Genomic DNA, 24218 nt, shown 5'->3' with positions numbered 1-24218 from the left:
ATTATGAGCTGGCAGTGTGCTCTTGAGGCCAGGAGGGCCAATAGTATTCTGGGGTGAGTTGGGAGGAATGTGACCAGCAGGTTGAGGAAGATAATCCTCCCCCTCTACTCGACCCTGGTGGGGCCACATCTGGAACACTGTGACCAGTTCTGGGCTCCTCAGTACAAGAAAGACAAGGAGGTACCGGAGAGGGTCCAGCGGAGGCCACAAGGATAATCAGGGATCTGGAGCACCTCTTACAGAGATTGCAGGAGCTGGGCCTGTTTAGTCTATGGGAGACTGAGAGGGGATCTCATTAATGCATTTAAATAACTCAAAGGCAGGTTCCAAGAGGATGGTGCCAGACTCTTTCCAGTGGTATCCGTAAACTAAAACACAGGAAGTTTCACCTCAACAGGAGGAAGAACTTCCTTCTATTGAGGGTGGCAGAGCACTAGAATAGGCTGCCAGGGGGGTTGTGGAGTCTCCTTCTCTGGAAACATTCAAAACCGCCTGGACACATTCCTGTGTAACCTGCTCTAGGTGGCCCTGCCTTGGCAGGGGGGTTGGACTAGATGATCTCCAGAGGTCTCTTCCAACCCTAACGATCCTGGGATTCTGTGACAGCCTATATTAAATAGCTATAAAAAAATAAGATACTTTTCCTGTCAGACACAAAGCACTTAAGGAAAACACATAAATGTTTTTTCTCCAGAACAGAAAGGCCAAGAATGCAAAAGTCTTCCCTTATTTATTAAAAAAGTAGTAACTTCATCTGTGGTATCTTAGTGATTCACTATTCTTAAATGGTGACCCTGAAGATCTGCCCAGCTATGCCTGGACTGAGAAGCAGTTGTCTCTTAAAAGGTACTTTTCCTCCAGAAGCTGGATGACACCTGTTGCTCTCAGCACCAAGGGAACATGCCCCAGCAGAAAGGGAGAACAGTATCTCTTGAAAGGAAGGTCACCAGGATCCTTTTCCATAACCTTTATTTGTACCTAAGAGCTAAAGTAAGTAATGCAAGTATTATTTGGTACCTTTAGCTTACAACTCTTTTTTAGAAATAAAATTGTGGAGGGGGGTGGGTATTACCTGCTTCTTTATTTTTAAGCTGAAAACTCACAAGGATTTCCTTAGTCCAAGCAGCCATATTTAATTTTTTTTTAAGCCAAGGAAAGTTCTTACTAGCAGGGGCTTTTTCCTACACCAAGGTGGTTGCAGTGTAAAGTTAAATAGTAGGTTTTCCCCCAGAACAATCTCCCATATGGTATTTACCAGTACTGTATGTGCTGTAACAGATTCTGAGGACTGCACTCACATAAAATTTGCCTTTTCTGTACTGAGTGATACAAACCACAGCTAACATATGTGCAGCTATATGTAAACAGTCTACACACCGTTATTATCTAAAATGGCTAGACGGTTACACAAACTCTTTTAGAGTCTGAACAGAGCAAGATCTACAGCCATTAGAATAACTTCTATCTTAAAACCAAATAAAAAAGGGGCTGTACACATCGTGCTGTCCTGTTACAATCATGCTGTCCTTTACAGGCTAAATATGATACAGATTTTTCAGCTCATCTACACACCACTGACCAGTCCACCATGCCTACCAACAAGTAGGAGCCTATTTGGCAGTCTAAGAAATATTTACGCAACTTCGTGTTTTGATGACTATCTTCAAAAACAAAATATGCAAAAGCAAACATATCAACAACAAAAAAAAAAAGGCAGACGTTCTCAGAGAATACGACAAATACATGCCACAACATTCAGCTAGTCTTTTGGAGGATGTTTTCATCACTTGAAGAAAGGCTTTACAAAACTTCAAAAGTAGTTGTCTAGTTAACTTTATGAGTGGAGACTCAGAAGGTGATAAATACCATTCCTTGAGAAACTACTTGTTATCAAAGATGTACTTGAAAAATGTCACTAACTGTTGTATCTGTCTCTGCATTTAGGCTAAATTTACTCTTCAGAAGTCTATAATATGTAAAACTAAAAGTCCATGACTGTTCACTTTACCAAATACCACTATGGCGTTATGGCTGTTTTTCTGAGTTGTTACAGATGTTATCAAAATGAAAACCAATCTTTCCACTTGCATGTTCATATTCTACTGGTTTATTCAGGAAGGCTTAAGTGGTATCCTTAGGGCTGAAATGATCTCCAGCATTTCTCTCTAGAGACACCATAGCCAATGACTGCAGCACATCTCTTGGTGTTAACATAAAACAGAAAGAAGTTCTTTTCCAACATATAACGGGAATCTCTTCTATTAATGATTTAGCCTAGCAGCCTAATCATAACCTATGCTTGGAAAAAAACCCACAGCTATTAAACACATTTTGCGCTACAGTTCATTGACCATATTTTCTTGTTATGCCTTTTTTAAAGTACTGCAAATACATAAACTCTGTAGCACTGAGAAGCAAACTGATGCTACTTATAGCATTACCTCATCAAAATCAGTTTATCCAAGTAAGAAAAGGAGTGAAAAAAAAAAAAAAAATTTCCTCTCCCCCTAAAAACTCCACAGAGGTCCTTCTGACAGCTCCCATCTCCCAAAAAACCCAACATTAAAAAATTCACCAAAAGCAAAAAAAAAAAAAACAACAACCCTGAAACAAACACATAATCCCCCATTTTCTCTGCTTACTATTAAGAAATATGCTTCTAATCCAACATAGCTATATTGTGCGTGTAAGCCTGAATGGAGACTCTCTCCATCAAGGCGGACACAAAAAGCAACTTCACTTCTAAATGAAAGATTACAGGCAACTGCTGCATACCACAGACTACCTAGAAGCACAGCACTAGAAGTCCTGGTTCCAGCAATAAGCCAATAACACCACCATACTAATGGAAACATTAATATACTTTTATGGAATATGGCAGAATGAGCAATAATATTTTTAAATTATCTTTTAAATACATTTTTAATATGTATACAAAGAAAAGCATCAGCGTCATATTTATGTCATTTTAGAACCAACGTATCTCTCGTTACTCCATTTTCTACATTTGACATGTAAATAGATTGCTGCTCCAAAACGTCCTCTACCACGTTGTATTAAACCTAGTCCTGTATTATTTTACAGGTAGAAGTTTGAGGTTTTGAGCTTGAGTCCACTGGGCTAAAAAAGCATGAACACATTGTTTATATTTCCTATAGGAATCAACAAAATGTTCATTTTAACATTTACAGAAATAATGGTCAAGCTTAGACCAACACTTAGACACAGCAACAAACCGTCAGTACTGAGGAAATGTATTTTCCATACAGACATCATATATTTATCTTCAAGTTTTTCAGAGTTAGAAATAACATATCTGCTCTTGCTTCTATATATTCCATAGCATGTCAATGAATTTTTACAGCATTATTTTCAATGTTCTATGTACTGTGGTGTATTTCATAGTGTTATTTGAATAATTTGAATAAAGTTTTCAGCACGCTAAAGAAGCCAGGTGAAATTACTAAGTCCCAATAACCAGTTAAATCTCACATGCACAAAAATTAATTAAAAATAAGAAGCTATTACCATGACAGTCAGGTGAAGATGTATGGTGAAATGCAATCAGGCAAATGACCAAATTTGATGAGTCATAAACAAGCCTATATATATTTTCTTGGCTACGCTCACTCTTCTGCACATCTGTATATAAAGGAATATGGCTTTTTTTGCCAGGGATATTGAATTTTACTAAATAAATTAAGGTTCACATTATTAACTGCTATATAGTCATTACTCAATGATGCAGCCTTCAGACTCTTAGAGTTCCTACAGAAAATAAGCTTTTTTTATCCCTGCTACTTCAATATTACTATTCTGTGATTGTCTGTGAAACAAGCAGCAGGCTATAATACAAATCTAGAAAGTTCTTAGGTAAATGGGTCAATCCAGAAAGCATCTGCTCTAATCAACAATTAAAAATCTAGTACTCTTCCTTCTCCTCTCAAGTAATTTCCTGTGTAGATGCTACAGTACATAAACTATTTGTCCACTTGTAATGCTAAACATCAATAAGAACTAAAACATTTCTGAAATATTAATTGCTGAGACTGAATAAATTAGACCTATGGTACATTTCACCCCTGATAATTCTTGGCAGGAGACTGTGGCAATACAACAGTACCAAGTGGGACAACTCATTTTAAACAAAAGCTTTTGCCATGTCCTTCATTTAGAAGTTGCTTCTTTCTCTATAGGTTGTTCGTGAAAATAATTACAAAGACTAAAGTAAAACGCCTATGGAACACTGACAATTTCTGTTCAGTTCTAGGGATTCAATTTCTTATATGCAACTCACCTTACATGACCTGTATCTCTTCTAAAGTTATTCCAAACTAGCTATTTTCAATTCAATAACCTCTGATTTCAATGTATGAATTTACAGTGATACTCAAAAGATAGCTGAAAGATATTAATATTGCAGGAAAGAAAAATGTTTAAAAGGTAGAGGATACTACAGCTCATCTTCAAAAAGAAAATTTCTGTAATATAAGCCCATTTTTAGAATATGCAGCCACTTAGGCAAACTGATCTGCCTCCTTTATGTATTCATCAAATGCAGATCCAGGAAATTCAGTCCTCACAAACGAGCAATCCAATCCCTTATGTATCAAACAGAAAATCTGGAATAGAACAAACACACATGAAATACAAAACCATGGAAGCTTTTTATTGTTGACAATGCAACGAAAACCAGTGAAAAACACAATTTACATTGTCAGAAATGTGACATGCATATTTTTATTCTAGCAAGTATGACATTTCTGTCATTCACATGTGACAAAATGACTCCTATAACATTTTTCTAGACCACAGAAATATTTCTCAAAATTTCAAGACTTTGCTTCTAGTTAGGTCTGAATAAATCATGCAGTCAAATCCCTAGATAATAATCCTAATTTAAAGTTTTCTCAAACTGTTAATTCCTTTTACAATCTAAAGGCAAGTTTATATCAGATTTGCTGCTACATTGAGGCTATTTTTCTCTTCTGTCAGCCACTGGTGCTTCCTCCTTTCATGTACTTAAAGTAAAAATCGCTATCTCAACTTTTCATATCTGGTGATATGAGTTCAGTGAACCTTTTCTTTGAGACAAATAAATTATACCAGTCTCTGAAACTTACTTTTACTTTTTTAGTGTTTATGTTACTTTGTGGGACATATTTGCTTTTGTAAATCCTAGTGTTTGGTCTTGCATGGTTTCATTATCAATGTGTTGGCTTTTTTTTTTTTTTTTCTCTTCAGTTCTCCAGATTCCTCCTCCAATTTGCTGCTGCATTTATATGTCATTAAAACAAGTTAATGTCAAAATAAGACTTTATGTAGTGTCCAACACAAAACACTGATAATGCATGCTGGGTGACCTTTGCTCCAATGCTCTCTTATGACACCAAAGAAGATGACATTAAGTTAATTACCTTTATAACCTATATAACCTTTAGAAGTTTGGATAATTCTTCTGTACAAATTCATAGCAAAGACAACTGTCAAAACTTTTAAATACAATTTCTATCTGTGGATTTAAATAAGCATGCATATAACTCTTGCTTTAATCCTTAAAAGAGAAACAGAAAAATTAAGTATCTCTATGGATACCACATAACAACATACTATAGTTGCTTGGAGATGAAGTTATGAAACAATACTCTCCATATGTATTTTCAAGTAATCATGGTACTTGCATAGTGTTTAGTTTCCTTGTATTCATTAGCTAAAATAGAGGAAGATCAACCCATTGTACAGGATAAATTTATTCTCTTCATCTAGAGTACTTATTACCCAATAATTGTGTTCAGTTACAAAACGGAATACCCCACTTAAACTCACTTTAGCTGTATCAACTCTTTAAGATGTAACATCAGATTCCCCAAATGATGATACAAAATGTGTTTTATCCAGGAATCGTATGGACTGAACCTTGTAGCATTTAAAGCCTGTAAGTTTTGGAACCAGGAGAAGTTAGTGAAAACAGTGTGCAACAGGTAAACAGTTCTCCATAAGGGTGTCTATTTCCTGAAGCAGTCAAATTTAAAGGAAGGAATACAAATATTTTTAAAAAATACAAAACTCCAATAAATAATAATAATTCTAAAAATATCTTTCAGAACTGGCCTCACAGAACTAGACTTCAAAGATACAAGTAAAACAAGAATGGCCATGACAACACTGCAAGTTACTTTTCAGTTAAGATTCCTCCTACATTACAGGTTTGCTGCAGTGATGCCAAGAAGTCAATAAATAACACTTTCAGAAAAGAAGAAAGTACTACAGTACTTCTAGATTAAATTTTCAGAAGCACTCTGGCTCAAATTTCATCTTCACTGAATGAATGCGAGCTGAAAAAGAAATGCCAGCTTGAAATAAAATTGTGCAGAAAATTGCCACAATAGGCAGAAGTCTTGCTTTAAAATGTTCTGCCTACATAAAATCCAGACATTTACAAAATTCTCAGTGATTGCTGTTATGGCATTACCACTGGCACATGTGCTCACTTCACATTTTGCTGGATAATGCAATTTTTAAAATTAATAAAAACCCAAACAAACTAACAAAAATCTTTCTGCTTAAAAATACTATTTTTCCAGGACTAACCTTTGTTTTTTGTGAAATGGAAAGAAGTAAATAAGTTTGGGGGTCTTTTAGTTTGGGTTAGGGTTTTTTGGTTTTTTTTTTTCTTTTTTGGTTAGTTGGTGTTGGGCTTTTGTTTTGTTTTGTTGGGGGTTTTTGTTGTTGTTGTTTTGGTTTGTTTTTCCCAATGGGATCCTGGCAAAACTGTGTGGTCTTTAGCAGAACTCAGATCCACAGACTAAGAGCTTGATATTTACATACATATACAAAGAAATCCAGAAATTGCAATATTAGAAATTGGAAAAATGTTTTTTTCAAGTTCATAAGTTTATTTATTATCTGTCAACTGCTACATTACAACAAAATTAAGACCCAGAATTTTTTAAGAATCCAAGTTTTTAAGAATTCTTATTTGATGTAGCATATATGTGAGGACCAAACCTTTTAACATAATATCTTAAACTGATTATGCAGATCCTCCTCGGGTAATGGACCATTTATTTGAAGGCACTCAGCTGCTCTGCTTTCTCGCACAGCAGAAGAATAGCATAATTGTACACAGCATTATATTACATGAGTAATGTTAAATTAGTTTTATCCAAAGCCACTCTCAACTTCCATTAACATATGAAGGAGATTAAAAAAAAACCAACAACAAACTCTCAATCACATTTAAAGTGGTTAAGGTCTCCCAAACTGCCTTTGTTATCAAGCAAACGTTTACTAAGAAACTAACATTTGGAAATTATAAACTTGGAGACAATAAGCAACATTTTTTTCTGAATTAATGGGAGAATGATAACTTTCACAAGAATTGAATTTGCTTTGTGTTACAGTTGCATATAAAACCAGGATAATATCTTTTAAGAGACATGCTAGGTGAAGGACATGCTTAATGAAAAGCACAGGCATTTTTCCATGCGTAAAATGCAAAGTTCTTGCAAATTAAAACGGACAGGGAGACAAGATACATAACATTTGGTCTAACATCTACATTCTGTTGCGAGAAGCCTCACCACAGACATGAAACTTCTCTATGTTGAATATATTTGTGTTGAGTTCAAAATCCACAATAATTTTAAGCTCGTGTGTAAACTGCAGTGTTGTCAGAGATCTTTTTCACTATTGCTTTGCAAAATGAAATCCAAAGGAAAATATGAAAACAAACCTACAGCCTCTCTACCAGTCCCATCTCCAGCACTGCATTATAGGAGAAAGTTTCAGTTACATCTCCAAAAAAACCCTCAGAGCTGTGAATAAAGGCAATGGACTGAAAACACTGTGTTTAAGATTGAAACAGTAATGAATAAGTCAGAAGTTCTTCCCCAAAACTGTCTGGAAAAAACAGCACCAGAAACCTCTATGGATCAATCAACCTTAGAGTAAATTACCACCTTTAATGAAGTCACACAAAGAAGGCCAGTGTTATACTGCAACCAAAGACAACCAGTCAATCAAACCAAAGAAGTTCTGAAATATCACTTCACTGAGAGTTTTAATTCTGGGGAAGCGTATCTACAAACAATGGCAACTGTATTATTTTCAAGAGCTTGGAAAAAAGGAACATGCATTTCTTTTTGCGTATAGAAATTTCTATACATTTCTACAGGTAAGAATTTTCTGGTCTCATAACAAAAAGCAGCAGTATCTGAAATAACAAATATAATGATCTCTGTATCCAAACAATTATTATTTCATATGAGTTTTATGACTTCCCATTTAAGGATATTATTTCCCCTGAAACAGGTCACTACTTCAAATTACCCATGTTCTGCTTCCCTTCAAAGAGACAAATACTTGACTTTAGCAGTTCGAACTTTGTATCTATATAATGCAAGCAAGCAAGGAATTCAGTATCTTTCTAAACAAATACATGATCTACCTGAAATTATAAATGACTTGCACTTCTAAATGAGTCTCTCTTGAGAGAGAACTCAATATTAAGTAAATCTAGGAGGAGCAGTTAGGTCATACTGCACACGATGTCAGCAAACACTTTGCAGCAAATTAAAGAAGGTGAGCCTATCTCAACTACCTGCATTCACTCCTTGAACAAAAAGACATTTCAAGGTAATCTATATGATACACTAGTATAACTATATCCCATTACATCAAACATAGTATGAGTTTTCCATAACTTTTTTTTTTTTTTACTTTGTTTTTTCCTTGTTATACAATGATAATGCTAATGGCCATATCCTTTTATGATCAAATATATTTTTCCATTTATCATCAAAAATTCATTGGGGTCCACAAAGCTGACTAAAACAACAATACAGCTTTTCTCGATTTAGTCTATAAAAGACACATTACCCACATTGTTAACAATATATTATCATCATACTAATATCTACAAAGCTATGCCCGTGACGCTGGAAGACAACCTAAATTTACTGACTGCTCGTTCTTACCAACCATTAGATAAACAAGACATTACAGAGGAGGAGCTAGAATAGAAGCAAAATGCCTCAACATAAATTACTTATTCTCTTAAGGGTGTTATTTGAAAGAATTCTTGAAGGCATATGGCTGAGCCTCTGCATCGGTGCCTGGGAGAACCCCCACATGTGACAGAACTGCTGTCAGTAGTTACTAGGATACACCAAGATGAACTTCTGTTTTTTGAAGACAACTCACTGAATTTCGTGAAATTCATTGGTTCTTTCGAAGGAGGATATTTCTTGGAATCAGTCATAGCTACAAAAGACACAAAACATTTACTAGAGAAATAACTTATGCTAAGCTTTTGATAGAAAAATCAAACAACCCAACAACAGTTTCAGTTCTCTCGTAAAAAGAAACAGATAATCCTCCTTTTAAAGATATTTTCAGTGCAAGTTAAAGGATTCACAGCTGGGAGGAAGGAAAGAAATTGAGAGTTTCTTTTGCCTTTTTATAGCCAGGTGCTAGAATCTTCACAGTGAATCCACTGCTAATCCATCAAAATATATCTTGTCGAAGTTCATTTACTATCCAGTGAGACTGCCTCAGCAGCAAATCAGAACTGCTCCACAATTTTTTCAGACCTCATAATTTAGTATTAATGAATTATTAATGCAGTAATAAATAAATTACATGCACACAATATTTCAAAGTACGTAAGTGCTGTGCACAGCCAAGAAACTGCACACATCCACGTACCTAGGGTTTTTCATTATTTTGGCTCTTCTAAGCATAGAATCAAAAAGTCATGTGCATCAGAATGCTCCACGTAATTACTCAAAGTTTGTACACAATACTCAGACATTGCAGAAACATCTCCAAGTGATTTATTCAAACTCATGCAGGCGTAGCACTTGCTATGTCTTAGACTTTAGACTGATACATGGTTCAGTTTTGTTAACATTCTGATAACTTTACTGTAAGTATTATTTTAAAATAAAATTATCTTGAATGCCTCACCTCCATCAGATTAAAGTCAATGTATTGGGATCCCTCTGACTGATTGTACCAACACCAACTTATATCAATGAAGCTTCCATTAATGCAGAAAGCATTCTTGTGAATTATGACTGGTTTCATGGAAGTTAAAATATTGGATTATGTTCTTCCACGCAGGGAACATATATGTCATGTCTTAATAGAAAGATTTATCTTATTTTGGGGGGGGGGGGAGGGGGGAGTCAATTTCTGATAAAAGTTTTGGTATTGTATTTATAATCAGTTATGTAAAATAAGATTACAGAAATCGGAGAAAAATATAGTTTGGGAGGCTCCTTTGGAAGGCGGGTAGTCCAAACACCAGTTTAAAATGAGGCTAAGGCTACCCACCTTATATCATCTACAGTAAGAACTCAGTAGGTTTAAGGGGTCTGTTCTGGGTTGCTTCCCCATGCCGCTCCACTAGGTTTCTCCAGGATCTCTCAAGGTCCCTTAGTAAATCCTCCACGCGTCATATTCCAACCTGCTCCTCATGCAAGCCCAGGATTCTTTTACCAGCTCCCTATTAGCCCTCAGCACTATCTGCACCTCCAGCTTTCTAGCTTGTGTTCTACCAGGCAGAGCTCTGTAATATTTGCTGCAGGCTTTTGCTGGTCTGTTACCAAATTCTCCTTTCTGGTTTTCTGCTTAAGTGTTGGGCCATCACTAACACGTCACTGCTGCAAAGCAACAAATGATGTCAAATCAGCACAGATCCCAAAAAATGCAGCTGAAATCTTCCCTTCTGAACAATGAAAATGAATTAGGAGCTGAAAAAGAATGTACTCTTTAAGCTGTGCCAAATCGAGGTTTAAAAACAGAAAACTTTTTTATATCAGGAAAGTCCTCTTGAATAATAATAATGATTTTTATAAAACAAACAACAACAGAGAAAATGTAACGAAAACTAAGAAGAAACAAGTTAATAACATACTGCAGAACCCAAACCTATGTTTCACTGGGTTTGAAACAATAAAAATTAATGTTTTCAAATCCTTAAAACATACATGGTTGCTGTCAGAGACCATAACTGAGAAGACATATCACTTGGAAGATTTTAGAAAGCAAATGTGCTTTGTCATGAGCTTTATAGCCTGCAAACATCAATTACGTCAGGTTTTCTCCCTTAAATGTTGGTAAACTTTTTTTTTTTTTTCCTTTTGCAAATAAGAGAATACATCAGAGAGGGACAGAGAGAAAAAGGCAACTACCTCCCCATCACCACCCCAGTAAGTATACAGAAGGTGAAAACTGGCTACACAATGTAAAAGTCATAAAGCAAGGAGGACAGCCAGACCCCTTTCAGTTCCTCATTCTGGCCAGACAGACTCCCTATGCCTCATTTAATGGGCTCATTAGTGTAATCTGAGCCTACTTTTTGTGCCTGTCTAATTTCCTAGCAAGGCTCAGCTGCTCTTCTGCAAATGGATACAGGCTGGTGGCAATGAGTAAAACCTGGCTTGGGCTTTAGCGATATGGAGGCAAAATTCCCAAATCCGTTCTATGTTTTTGTGCAAACACCATGAAAATGGAAAATTGCATCAGCATTCATCATCACAGGAATGTATGGCAGGATGTTCTTCTTGAAAAGGTTCACTTGTCAAGTTCAAAAGGATTTAGCACCTCCAGTATACTACTGAACTTTCATACATACCAGAAAAAAACCTGTTTACTCATGACATCCATTAAGAAGCCACAGAAGCAGAATAAGCCTATAAAATTGAGATGAGAGTTCAATATCAATTATTCGTTTCAGTTCAACAGCCTAAAATGAAATGCTGTGCTGCTACAAGAGATTCTGAGGCTGTCAACCACATTGGCAAAGTTCACTGTCTTCTTCCCAATGAACATGAGAGCATGAGAAGGAAAAAGAAAAAATATGCTAGAATACTTGACACCATGATGGTGATGTCACAGGAGATGACAACCAAAGCAGACACGCAAGAGATACTTAATCCTCATGACAAAGCCTTGCCAACCTACTTCCAGCTAAAAGTTCACTCTTTACAATCTTTATTGTCAACATGGACTGCCCTTTTTCTTTCCCCTCACCCACTAAGGTAGTATAACGTCTGATTATATAAACTGCATCCTTAAATAAACACGCATAAGTAGATGTATTTATGACATAGGAAATAGAAGCACTCTTAATTTCCTAAGTTTGTAAAGCAGTTCGTGTAAAAACTGTCAAGTAGTAAGAATATTAGAGAAACACAAAAGTACTTACTAATCTGTTTGTAAAAAAGATCTTGTTTTGGCCACAGTTAAAATATTTGAATTCACATTTATGCCTTATCACAACCTAGGCTTTGAAGTTTCCAGGGTATTGGTAACATCTGAAAAGAACATTATCTGACATTTAGTCCTGGGTGATCTATTTAGATAGGTCATTCCAAGATAAAAATGATAGCAAGCTTTTTCTGCGGAAATTGCAACCTGGCCTCAGTTATAACTTAGTAATTAATCAATTACATCATTTTTACACAGAAGATTAAAGTGCTTTCATAGTTGAACGAGAAAACAGATACTTACAGATGTATGGGAACAGGAATTGACATACAAGAGGCAGGAATCTGCAACAGATCAAACCTGGAAACTAATTACCAACTTGGAATTAGCAGGTCCATACACCAAGTAATTTTTTAAAAAGCCTAAATTATACGACAAAATGGAACACATGCAATAACTATTTGTACAGATTGTAACACTTATTTTTAGATTGAATTTAAATGAGTATTTTGAAGCAAAACCTATTGAACACAGCATGACTTTACTAAAATTTTATATCAAGCTGGAACTGTTGATCAAACTCAGATTTAGATAGTTTCCTCCTCTTTCTACAGTATTTTATTATTATTGATGATATACATATTAAAAAATAAACAAATCACAGCTACATCCAACTCCAACTTTACCGTCAAAAAGCAATATGATCTACAAACAAAAATACAGTAAATACAAGGGAATGAATCCTGTCTGCATATGCCATCCTGACCAATTCAATTAATACAGCACAGTAATACTAAACATTCACTTACATTTGTGCACATTTCTGTGAATTTACAAAACATTTTATAAATACAAACACTAATGTAAGATTGTGCCTTGTCTTTGACACTGTAGCTATGGAATATCCACAAGAATGCCCATCAAGCAAGGTGCCAGGAAGGTACAGATAAATCAAAATGTGTTAAAGATTCAAAGAAAACTCTCTGGCTGAAGCAGAAAATGTATACAAGAAACATAGATATGTTAGCTGAACACTGATGTAGGAACATGCAGAACATGGTAACAGATTACAAACAGCATACCAGGTAGAGTGGATGTAGTGGAATGAGAGGAAGCATTTACTCAGTGGCCGAGGTAAAGAGATATGAAGCACTTCCTTTGGTTTTCCTGCACTTCCTAACAGTCAGGCCTACTTCACTACAGAATTTATTTACATCACAAGTAAAAGTCAAAGGAAAAAAAGATTGTGAAAGAAATTTGGAAAAAAGGTTGGCTGAATATGAAGTAAACATCATGGTGAGACTAGGATCACAGAATCGTAGAATCAAGTAGGTTGGAAAAGACCTTTAAGATCATTAAATCCAACCATTACTCCAGGAAACCACAGGTCTCCTTCACACATAAATAAGCCCTGCATTTCTTACACTCCGTCTGTTTTGTTCTGAGATGTAATTCTTTTAAAAAGAGAATTTTTCCCTACAACCAGAGTCTTTTCTGTAAACAATGTTAATTCTCTTAGTCTTTATCAGGCATTTTCAGACATTCATATGATTGTAAACCAGAACAACGGAACTTCAAGGCAGCTTTAGCAGTAGTTTTCTTTGGGGCTTGAATCCAAAAGTCTTTATATTTTCTCAAGTATTTGTTCTCCCTCATCCCTTTTTCTTCTTGGCTTTCTATTTTATTTGGGTCTACGTTCTGAGACAGGTCTGCATTAAAATTTATCTGACAGTACAAGCAGTTGGCAAGAATACAACAGGAAATCTTTCTCAACTTGCACAAAACCATACAAAGTCCACAACACTGAAGACTTCAAAGGACAGCTGGAAACACATCTCATGTTTTTATTTACTTTTCTTATTTACTCACTTTTGAAAAAAAACTGGATTAGATTAAGTTACCAAAAACAAAATCCCAAAGGTAATGCTACCCTTGCACCCACAGGGGAAATGACGGACAAACAAACAGATACAATAGTATCCTGTAAAACAAAATAAAATCAGCAGAATGAAAAAGGAAATGCAAATATGAAAGAGTAATTTCAGTTCATAATCACTTTATTTCCACTGAAAATGTTATGCCTTCCATATTTAAATTTAGAGGTTCAAAATCAAGGTTGCACTGACTGGTATTGATTGCCAGCTGATATATGAGTAAGAGACAGCAGTAAAACACTATACGACACTGGGCTGTTGAAAAATATTGAAATGTTGATAGTTATTAATGAAACATTACTATTGAGAATATTAGAATCAAACCAGGAAAATACATTCTGCAACCAATTTACCTGATTCAGAGCCCAGTTTAAAGGATGTTACTGCTATGTGCAATGAGAAACAATTTTCAGCAATTAAGCATAGAAGATTCTTGAAGATCAGCAAGAAAAGGATCAACTTCTATGAGCTATTTCATGATAATCTGTAGACACAGATAAATGTAGCATTCTGGTACAATCCACTCTTTGGTCATTGACAACAGATAATAAACTCAAAAGAAAATTATCTTTTTCACCTTGTACTAGTATAATAGATATCCATATTTTCCCAAATCTTTTTCCCAAACATGACTAAGACTGAGAAGACTAAGTTGATAGTTTTATTGACCTAGCTTTTGATAAATAGTGAAATATTCAAAATGTTTGCAATTACTGTATCAGCTGTGACTAGACTAAAAAAAAAACCCCAAAAACCTGCCAAGTTCACACTGTATTATCAGGGCCTGATACTTGGTGGAAATAAAAGAACATAGAAATGTGTCTGCCAGTAATAGCTATTAGAAGTCACAGAATCATCTATTTCCTCTGCCTTAAACCCAGTGATTCACAACCTTTCTAAACAAGCCCACCTGGGCACCTGCTGTGGTTCAGGTCAGGTTGAATGAGGCTTTGAGCAATCTGATCCAGTGAAAACTGTCCTCGTCTGTCTATGATGACAGGCCTGTCTGCCTGTTCCTGCCTGAAAGATGTCCCTGTTTCCAATACAGAGAGGTAAATAACCTTGTGATCATTACGGGCCCCACCTCACACCCATGGAAGCACTTCACAGTCCCACTTTTATTAAAGCACAATCAGCACAGGAAATCCTCAAAATTGATTTCTCTGACAGTTATCACTGTTCATTATCAAATCTAGAGCCATTAGGAACCGTTCCAGAAATGACACCTGTTACTCATTTACTTTGCAGCACAAAGCACCAGAGGAATAGGGGCAACCTACAAGCAGATCATTGAAAACACACCTACAGCATATGCATATGGGGGACAGACATTCCCCCAACTCTTCCAACTCAAATTTGCAAATGAAATGAAGGCTGTATTACAACGTGCCTTTAAAAAAAATTATGATTTAGAGGAACCTAAAATGATATTCTAGGTGAAGGATTACTGGTAAGGTAAAAGGTTCAGCAACATATGGTACATGGACTAATCTATTGTTTCTTGATGAAGGCACACAACTTTTCTTCCTATGCATGCAGTAGTACATAGTTCCCTAGAAACAAGGAAGCCTTTGCCCCAAAGTGCTACCTTGTTGCAGAAAGCAGAGGTTATACTGCACAACAGCAATACAAGTAAAAAGAAATTACAAAGCATTTATAGAAAACACTTTTTCAATTAAAAAAAGCACTACACAAAGCATAGCAGCTGGTTAAAAAAAAAAAAAAAGTGGGGTTTTTGGGTAGGTTTTTGTGGGGATTTTTTAATTGTTTTTTTTAAACACAGTTCACCACCATTTTGTTTTTCAGACAAAAAGAAAGAAGCTGTTTCAGACCAGAGCACCAGAGCCATTGTACTTTATCAGCACTGTGGAATGACACACAGCTTCAAAACCTTCTGTGTTCCTTCCTTCCCAGTCATACAGAGGGAATAAATAATTTAATCAAGTATTCATCAGGCGAGAGGAATAGCCTATTAGTCTGTACCTGCATTCCTTCCCCCTCACTCCCTTGCTTCTCTTAGAACTTCAGGAGAGGTGGAAGTGTACATCTGTCTCTTTATCCGTACATTTTTATAGCTGAGCCAAAAAACAGCTCTATGAGCTTAAAAATGAAACAAACAAAAAAAAAAAACCCCAAACAAACCAAAACCCGAACTTGTATCTTCAAATTCACACACAACTTTCTAAGATTAAAAGGAACCAGTATAAATGGAATTTACAATTTTTTGAAAAGAACCATAAAATTCACACTGCATAAGAAACTAGAATTGCACTGAAACAATACCACTTTTAGAAAATCAGTTACCAGAGACTTCTTCAATCATTAAGCAACCATCTCCCTCTAAAAGATACCTATGAGACACATGGCCACCATGAGAAAGGCCGTGGGTCTTGTAAGTAGCTCATTTGCTAGTAAACACATCTACATTTCTTAAATTACTTACAAAGTACCAAGCTACTGTCATTTGACACATTTGTCCAAAGATGCAAGGAACACTGTCCTCGATCTGACTGACCAGGGGCAGATTCTAAACAGAAAAACTTAAAGATCATTCTTTTTTATTATTTCCATTTGAGCTGGACTAGAATCCTTGTAAACAACAAATACAAATGGAGTAGCAACTAACGTCCTTGTCAGGCACCCTCATCCTGCTCCTAGAGTTTTAACAGAAACGTTTTAACAATGTAAAAGCTTGAGAAACAGAAAAATATATCAGTGCTCTCAAAGACACAATACAGCTGTGTTTGGCCCTGGAAATGATTGTATTTGCTTAAAAGAATGGGAGCTGCTGTTCTGATGCTTATGTCTGATGCTATTTGCCTTGTGTTTTATCTGCCTCTGTGATTCAGTTGCCACAGTCAAACACTTCTCTAAAACTAAAAACCAAACAGTCATCATTCCCTCAGGAATTTGAAATTTAATTATTTTTTTTCTTACACTGAAAGCTATGGCATGGAAGCTGTAGAAAATCAACCAACCAACCAGCAACACATATACACACAAAAAAACCCCACCCCAACTCCTCACACAAAACAAAAACCCTAAAAAATGCTTTACAATAGAAGAACTCAAGATTCACTTCTAGGATAGAGTGACTTTGGTTTCAGTGCAGAACACCCTAATTCTGTATCTATGTCCCTCAGCAAAATGATAATTGTTCAGCATATCCATGCAGTACTATTTTAAAGTCATTCCCGTAATTTGTCATCTTAGAGTTGTCAAATCCATTTTTTAGATTAATAGAAACACTCACCCTCTGCATGCCTTTACATTATTACGTAATTGTTTGAATCTTGTGGGACAATGGTCCATTTGGCCCTGTGTCCAACTCAAAGAAATCCACAAAAAGTAAAGCATTATGCAACAGGAAATGCATCATTTACAGCAATGTAGAAAAGCAGTATTTCTGAAAGGCTCTGGAAAACTTCTGGAATCCACAAAACAGAAAGATGGAAAAGCACAAGGCTATGATAATTTCTGTACTCTTTCCATGACAGATAAAACTTCTTGGAAAATGAGCATCTGAAGATTTTGTCAAGAACTGAATTAACTTTCTAGAAACCAGAAACAGTTTAACAGTTTTGTAGTGCCTCACCACTATTTCAAGCTTTTGGACTTCTCTAAATTATCATCTCAGATATATTGGTGCACATGTTTCATGAGAATAGTATGTGTCTAATTCCTGAAGAAAAAACCACTGTGATTATTTAGAACACAGATACTTCTACTTGTAAGTGTAGATCACCGCAAATCCAATCTCTGTTTACTTAGTGCAGCAAAGCCTCTGGAAGCCATTATCTTGTTCCTTTCCATCATCCATGAAGTAGTACATCATCACTACATGGAAGGAAAGAACTCTGCTTGAATTCAGTGAATGAACAAAGATGCAGCAAGATGAAAACAAAATATGCCTCCAGGGATTGGGAGACGGAAGGAGAGTGAAGGAAGAAAAGACTAAATAAGTGATCATGGCTATTTGGTGTTCCAGACAAATGGACTTTTTTTTCATTCAATTTATTAAATCTAATTAACAAAATAATCTTTTCTAAGCCACGGAAACTGCTACAAAGTATCATTAAACATGAAACATCATTAAGCATTAACCACAAGTATCTACACCCTGAAAATTTTAAATCGTGTCTTTTCCATGACAATCTGCAAATTGATACATCACTTGAAGGATATACTTAAGTCTTTAAGATTACAGAGGTAAAAAACCACAACAATTATCATTGGTTTTAATTACTTATATATTCTTTAAAAGTTTTCCAAGGCATCACTCTAATTTTGAAGTGTCTTTTCCCACATAAAACTGAGGGTCGTTATTAATGAAGTTAATAACATGAAAGTAGACATCTCTGTTTGTAAAAAGAGCTGTATACTCTTTAATATAGGAAAATATAGTAAATAATTCTTAAAGATACATCAGCATGTAAACAGAAAAATAAGCTGCTGAGAATTAGGATCTACTATTGAATCCAAATGTGAATTAAGTAACACATTTTTCTATGTAAATGTGGTATAAAATACATTGCTCAAAATTTTCTAACACAATGGTCCACTATGACCTGTAGATATGTCCTCTGAAATCTCATGCACAGGCTACAGAAGAAACACAGGCTGTGTTCATCAAGAATTTTGAATCCAGCGGTGACAGGACTGACTGCAGGCAGAGGCCTCTGAGACACACCATGAGATCAACAGAAGTTCAACACAACCCATCACCACCACTACTCTGTATAAAAGCTGGAGTCCAAGTCCCAAGCATTGGGAACTGTGCTTTTACAGGGATAGGAGAGAAGAAAAAAAAAAGATTACACTATGAAAATCTCTCTCCTACCCATTAAGGGGCTTTATTCCTGGACAAGCGTCCTCTGTTGAACCTCAGGTCTCTATTTTAAATAAAGATCTTTTAGGTTTTGATGGATTGGTATGGAACGCAGCACCTTCACAGCACCCTTAACATGAGATGACTCCAAATATGAAGTTCCTCCACCCCCACTGCTCTTTCTATAGAAGTGTTTACCTAAGCAGTGTCTCCACATATAATTTTCTCAATAAGTATTACCTCATAGAATCATAGAATAGCAAGGGTTGGAAAGGACCTTAAGACCATCTAGTTCCAAGCCCCCTGCCATGGGCACGACACCTCACACTAAACCATGTTGTGAAAGGCTCTGTCCAACCTGGCCTTGAACAACTGTGATTGTTTTTAAAGCCCTACTCTCTCCTTCGCCTTGCCTCAGTTGCGCTCTATGTATTCAATGACAACCAAGACTACAAGTACTCTACCCAGCAGTTTCAGCTCCTGAATAATGACCTTCCCCTTCCGTCCACCCCCACCTTATCTTGTTGGGAGGGGGGGAGAGGGGGGGATAAAAACATTAAAACAGCTGTGCACCAGGTAAACAAATCCAGCAACACTTGTAGCAAATCAGAAGGTTGCTTTTCAACAAAACGCTGCAAAGCATTTATAAACACATTGTAGCTACTGGCTGCTATCCCATCAAGTATCAAACATTTCCTCTGCACATGCAGTTAAATTACCAGCATGACAGCTGCACAACTGCATCTAGCCCAGGAAATGCAGAGACACAAGGGTGGCTATGGTGAGAAGGATGAGGTGTGAAACAGTCAAGAATTACTAACAGAAAGAAATGCAGCAAATGCAGTAGGAAGGGGAGCATGCAGCCTTTACGTAAATAGCCTATCCAGCATTGCTGTTATTTTTCCTCACTTAACTTTGTTGAACTCTAGGCAAGAAAATTTCATGGTATGACTTTCAAATAAAGAGCCCAAACTTGACACAGAACTTAACAAAACTTCTATGGAAATAACTCTGTTAAACTTCCTGCTCACATGTGAAAATATATTCAAATTTATGTTGTGGGTTTTGGTTTTTTTCTTTTCCAGAGAGCAACAACTGCATGCAGGATAGTTTAATTTTTCTTTTAAACTTCTGCCTTGCTATTGCATTTCTACAGTGGATTTCTTCCAAGACTGTAAGAAAACCATTTATATTGAACTTACGACACTGCATGGGAAAATGTTTTCCCATGCATGTTTTCCTATCTGGAAAACAACCAGTTAACAGTGACAAAAACCTTAACAAGAGGAACAAGACAATTCATAGAAAAACTTCCCTGGCAACAGATCAATGTGCTTTGGACACAAGTGCTTCAACCAGCACAACCACTCAACATTGAGAATGACTCAACTCTCTCTAAGGAGCATGACATCTGCGATTATTATTGATAAATTGTAAACTCAGCCCAGGACGAGGATGTATTTATTTCAACAGGAGGGAAGAATCTTTCTGAAGATTAAATTATACCAGTTTTCTCTCCATTTGTTCTGGACTGTACATACAAACGCAGTCCCAAAGGACATGCTGCAGAAGGCATCCAACTTAGTATCCCTACAAAAAAATCAAATGAGGATGTATGTGCCTAAAGGATTCGATCCAGAGATAGTACGTTTCCTTGGACTGGAATAAGGTGGAATATCTTCTACATGCTATCACTGCTTATTAGTAATAAGTATGTATTAACAACAAATTAGATTTGCTTACATGAAGAAGAACAAAGTCTTTATCTTTTCAGCATTACAGCAAAGCTTCATCTTTGCCTTAAATGAAAGAAATGAGTTTTAAATAAAACATTGAAGGTAAAAACTGTCCCTATCAATACTCTTCTGCTGGTAATAAAACCTCAGATTAACAAAATCTATTTAAAAGCCCAGGAATTTGTTCATGTTTCATACTATTTATCTGACTTTTCATTTATTTTAATGTGTCTAATTTTAAATATCAACAACCTGTTTCATTCCTTTCCATTTCTCTGTTGAACTTCAGCTACAGACACTGGATCATTTTTTAAATATGAAAAGGGCCATGTTCGCCTTTGTGTCTCTTACAAATGATATAGAAGTATCTGTGAATGCCTAAGATTTTTGCAAATCTTGTATTTTCATCAAATCTGTCTTGGTATAAACTTCAGGTAAATACATCTTTAGAAGACCATTTAAAAAACACAGTATTAAAAAAAAAAGTAAGAAAGAAGAAAAAGCCAAGGTCTTAGATGAAACTGTCCTCTTGAATCCTTAACCATGACAGGTGACAGGGTCCAAGCATGGGTGAAGACGACATTAAACCCCTTGGACTGGCTGACAGCCAAACTGGCCCTTGCCAAATCTTGCAGCAGCCTGCGCAGCCCTCCGACCACCCTGCCCCTCAGTGTGTGAAGCACACAGCAGAGCTCTGCTTCCCATCCTGACACACCCTTTTCCATCAGGACCCGCCAGGGAGCCGCTGTGTTTCTTCCAGAGAGATCAGAGCCAACATGCAGACTGGGCTCCTTCCTAATTGCCTGCAGCAGTTTCATTTGGCAAACAACAACGATACAGGAACCGATCAGATTCTAACAAAAAGCAGATTTTCGGTTCACTTAGAAGACATTTCCCCCCACACACACAATATTGACAGGCAAATGGCAGTGTCAGAACTGCCCTTCACCCCATATGAAAACCCACATATTAATACTTGTGTGGTACTGTGCATTAAATGCTAAATATGTCATTAATTCATTCTACAAAATATCAAGTTTTTTTGTTGAGGTTTTTTTTTTTTTTTTTTTTTTTTTGTTGTTGTTGCTAACCAGCTCCCACACATTATCTGCTCTAAAACAAGTTCAGCGGGGGGGGGGGGGGGGGGGGGAGGGATCTAATTTTTCCTTCCACCACTTTTTTGGGATGCAAAAACTAGATGTCAAACTAGACGTCTTTTTAATATACTCCAGAAACAATGAGATATTTGGGTAACAAAGAAACATTATATAGATTGGAGTCCTCAAGTGAAACAGCAAAATCAGAATTTACACAAGCAGGGGAAAAGTGCACTGAAATTAGTTTTCTTGACAGAAACCTTCCCACTTTTCATAAATCAACCACATAATTTTGTATGAAGGGTCGCTCCCATAATTCGTTTTCCTACCAAGGTTTTTATGAGGTTGAAGCAGTACCACTCATGTGGAAAGCACAAAGTACATTTTTCTAAATTACTATTCTTTGTATAAAAGTCACAAAAAAACCCCAAACCAATCTGGATAAAGCAAATAACTTTGCTCTACTCAGAGTACAAGATGGGATGTGAGAAACTTAGAGTTATGGTAACCAAGCACATAAGAACAATTAATGTGTCATGCTTTTATCTTCTACACAAAAGCCCGGGAACTAACGTTGATCGAGATGAGAACACGCTGTTCTTCCCAGCTTTTCCTGTTGCGCTCTCTCGTCTGTGAGCTTCTTCCATCTTTCCTATAGATGTGGTCATCCCTGCTTAGCAACCAACGGGACCCGACAGCACAGAGGAAAATCCTCCGTCTAGATCTCACCCTACTCCACATCTCACCCTGCTCCACCTCCACGGCTGCAGACTCTCTTTCACTGCGAATTAAGAACTCGTTTGCTTTGTTGCCTCAGAGATACAAAGAGGGACCTCAGACCTAGCTTCGTGGGAGATTATGTTTTCCTGGGTGGGTGTATGGGGAGAACTGAACGAGCTGGAGACTAGGAGAACCTGGGGCTTGCCAGGAAAGCAGCTCCCCAACAGCTAATGCCAGTTTTAAAACAAGCAAGCAAGCAAACAAACCAAACAAACCAAACTAAAACAAACACGAAACAAAACAAACACAAAACAAACAACCTAAGCAAACAAAATAAACCAAACAGGTGCCACACATCGATGCAGCGATGGGGAAGAGAAAAGCCCCAGAAAGACAAGGGATTAAACCGAACACATTACCTACTTTTACTCAGTGCTCCAGCCGCCCTCCGAGGCGAGGAGGGGTCGGAGGGACCCGCAAGCGGCAGCTGAGAGCAAGTCCAGGCACAACCCCGCGAACAAGACGGAGGAAAGACAATACTCACTTCTCCCATGACACGGGTAGCGGTTCCCTCCGCGCTTCGGGGCGGCCACCGCCTCCCAGCCACTGCAGCCGTCCGCTTCACTTCGCTCCCCTCGGCTCCCCACCGCGCTGCAGCCGCCTGCGAGCGCCACACCCTGCCCTACCCTACTCTGCCCTACCCTACCCTGCCCCGCCAGGGAAGCGGCCGCGCCCGCTGCCACCGCAGCGCCCCCGCCGCGGACGCCGTAGGCCGGGCGGGGCCGTGGGGCGCGGCCGGTCCGTGGCACAGCCCACCGCGGGTGGGCGGGGGAGAGGGGTTGGAGGCCCGGGGAGAAGGGGACCGGTGCCGAAAGGGGTAGGTGCTCGCCCGTGAGCGCTGGAGGGATCCCTAGCAGGTTTGTGGGACGCCGCTGCCGGGAGGTGGCCGCGTAGAACCTCCTCGGCTGTAGAGCGCGTTTCCTCCGGGCAGCCAACCCGCTGACCGCCGTGGTGGCGGCGGCGGCGGCGGCAGCTGCTGCTGCTCCTCCTCCTGGGAACCCCACGGGGAACCGGAGCGGGGCCCCATGGGCCCTGCGGGACAGGGGCGGCTGAAGACGGCGGCCCCGAGGAGCGCAGGCGGCGGGTCCCGGGGGCTGCAGCCGGGGCGGCGGAGGGGCCGGCAGCGCCTCCCCGGCAGCTCACGCACCTCCTGTTGCGGTGTCCTGCGGTCTGCGGCCGTCGAACGCTTCACTTCGTCCTTGGGCTATAAACCAAAGCAGTGGCATTATGCATTTCTGTAGTGAGCTTTTAAACATATTTAGGTCCATTTTGCTTATTGATGGCTGATTAATACCTTTTGAAGGTCCCTGGGACAGCAAGCACTGAAAAGTAAGGTACTCTGCAGCTCAGTGCGAGAAGAGGTGTTTTATGTGTTATTTTACTAAAGGAAGCGCCTCAGTGTGGTTGTGTCTTGCATGGACAATAATTTGTCCTCCATGCTTTTGCGTGTGGGCAACAGATAATAATTCTGTACAGATTTCAGGGGAAAATGGGTACCCGAAAACCAGCAAGCATTAGAGCTGTAGAACCTAATTTCTTACTGCGTGTGTCTAGAACTGTTACAGATAGAACAGCTAGCCATAACCAAAATCACAACTAACTGTAAGTTAAATGTTTAGCCCCTAGG

The 24218-nt window shown here is 37.9% G+C and overlaps 2 protein-coding genes across 4 annotated transcripts in view; one reads left to right on the top strand and one right to left on the bottom strand.

Moving 5' to 3' along the window:
* Nucleotides 1-23244, bottom strand: part of LOC115608647 (sodium channel protein type 2 subunit alpha-like) — a 73059-nt gene extending 49815 nt beyond the window's left edge. For 2 of the 3 annotated variants that reach the window (XM_030487805.1, XM_030487807.1), the window contains exon 1: nucleotides 23076-23204. The gene's annotated coding sequence lies outside the window, so the exon portion shown is untranslated. Of the gene's footprint in view, nucleotides 1-12519; nucleotides 12584-23075 lie in introns of all 3 variants that reach the window. The other variant, XM_030487806.1, reaches the window with a different exon arrangement.
* Nucleotides 22899-23426, top strand: LOC115608133 (proline-rich protein HaeIII subfamily 1-like). The gene has a single exon (XM_030486403.1). The coding sequence runs from the start codon at nucleotides 22899-22901 to the stop codon at nucleotides 23424-23426; it is 528 nt and encodes a 175-aa protein (XP_030342263.1).
* The last annotated feature ends 792 nt before the right edge of the window (nucleotides 23427-24218 follow it).

Source organism: Strigops habroptila, chromosome 5 (assembly GCF_004027225.2).
Source record: "Strigops habroptila isolate Jane chromosome 5, bStrHab1.2.pri, whole genome shotgun sequence".
Classification (NCBI taxonomy): domain Eukaryota; kingdom Metazoa; phylum Chordata; class Aves; order Psittaciformes; family Psittacidae; genus Strigops; species Strigops habroptila.
The sequence above is the reverse complement of the archived record's forward strand: the minus strand, read 5'-3'. Positions and strand labels throughout refer to the sequence as shown.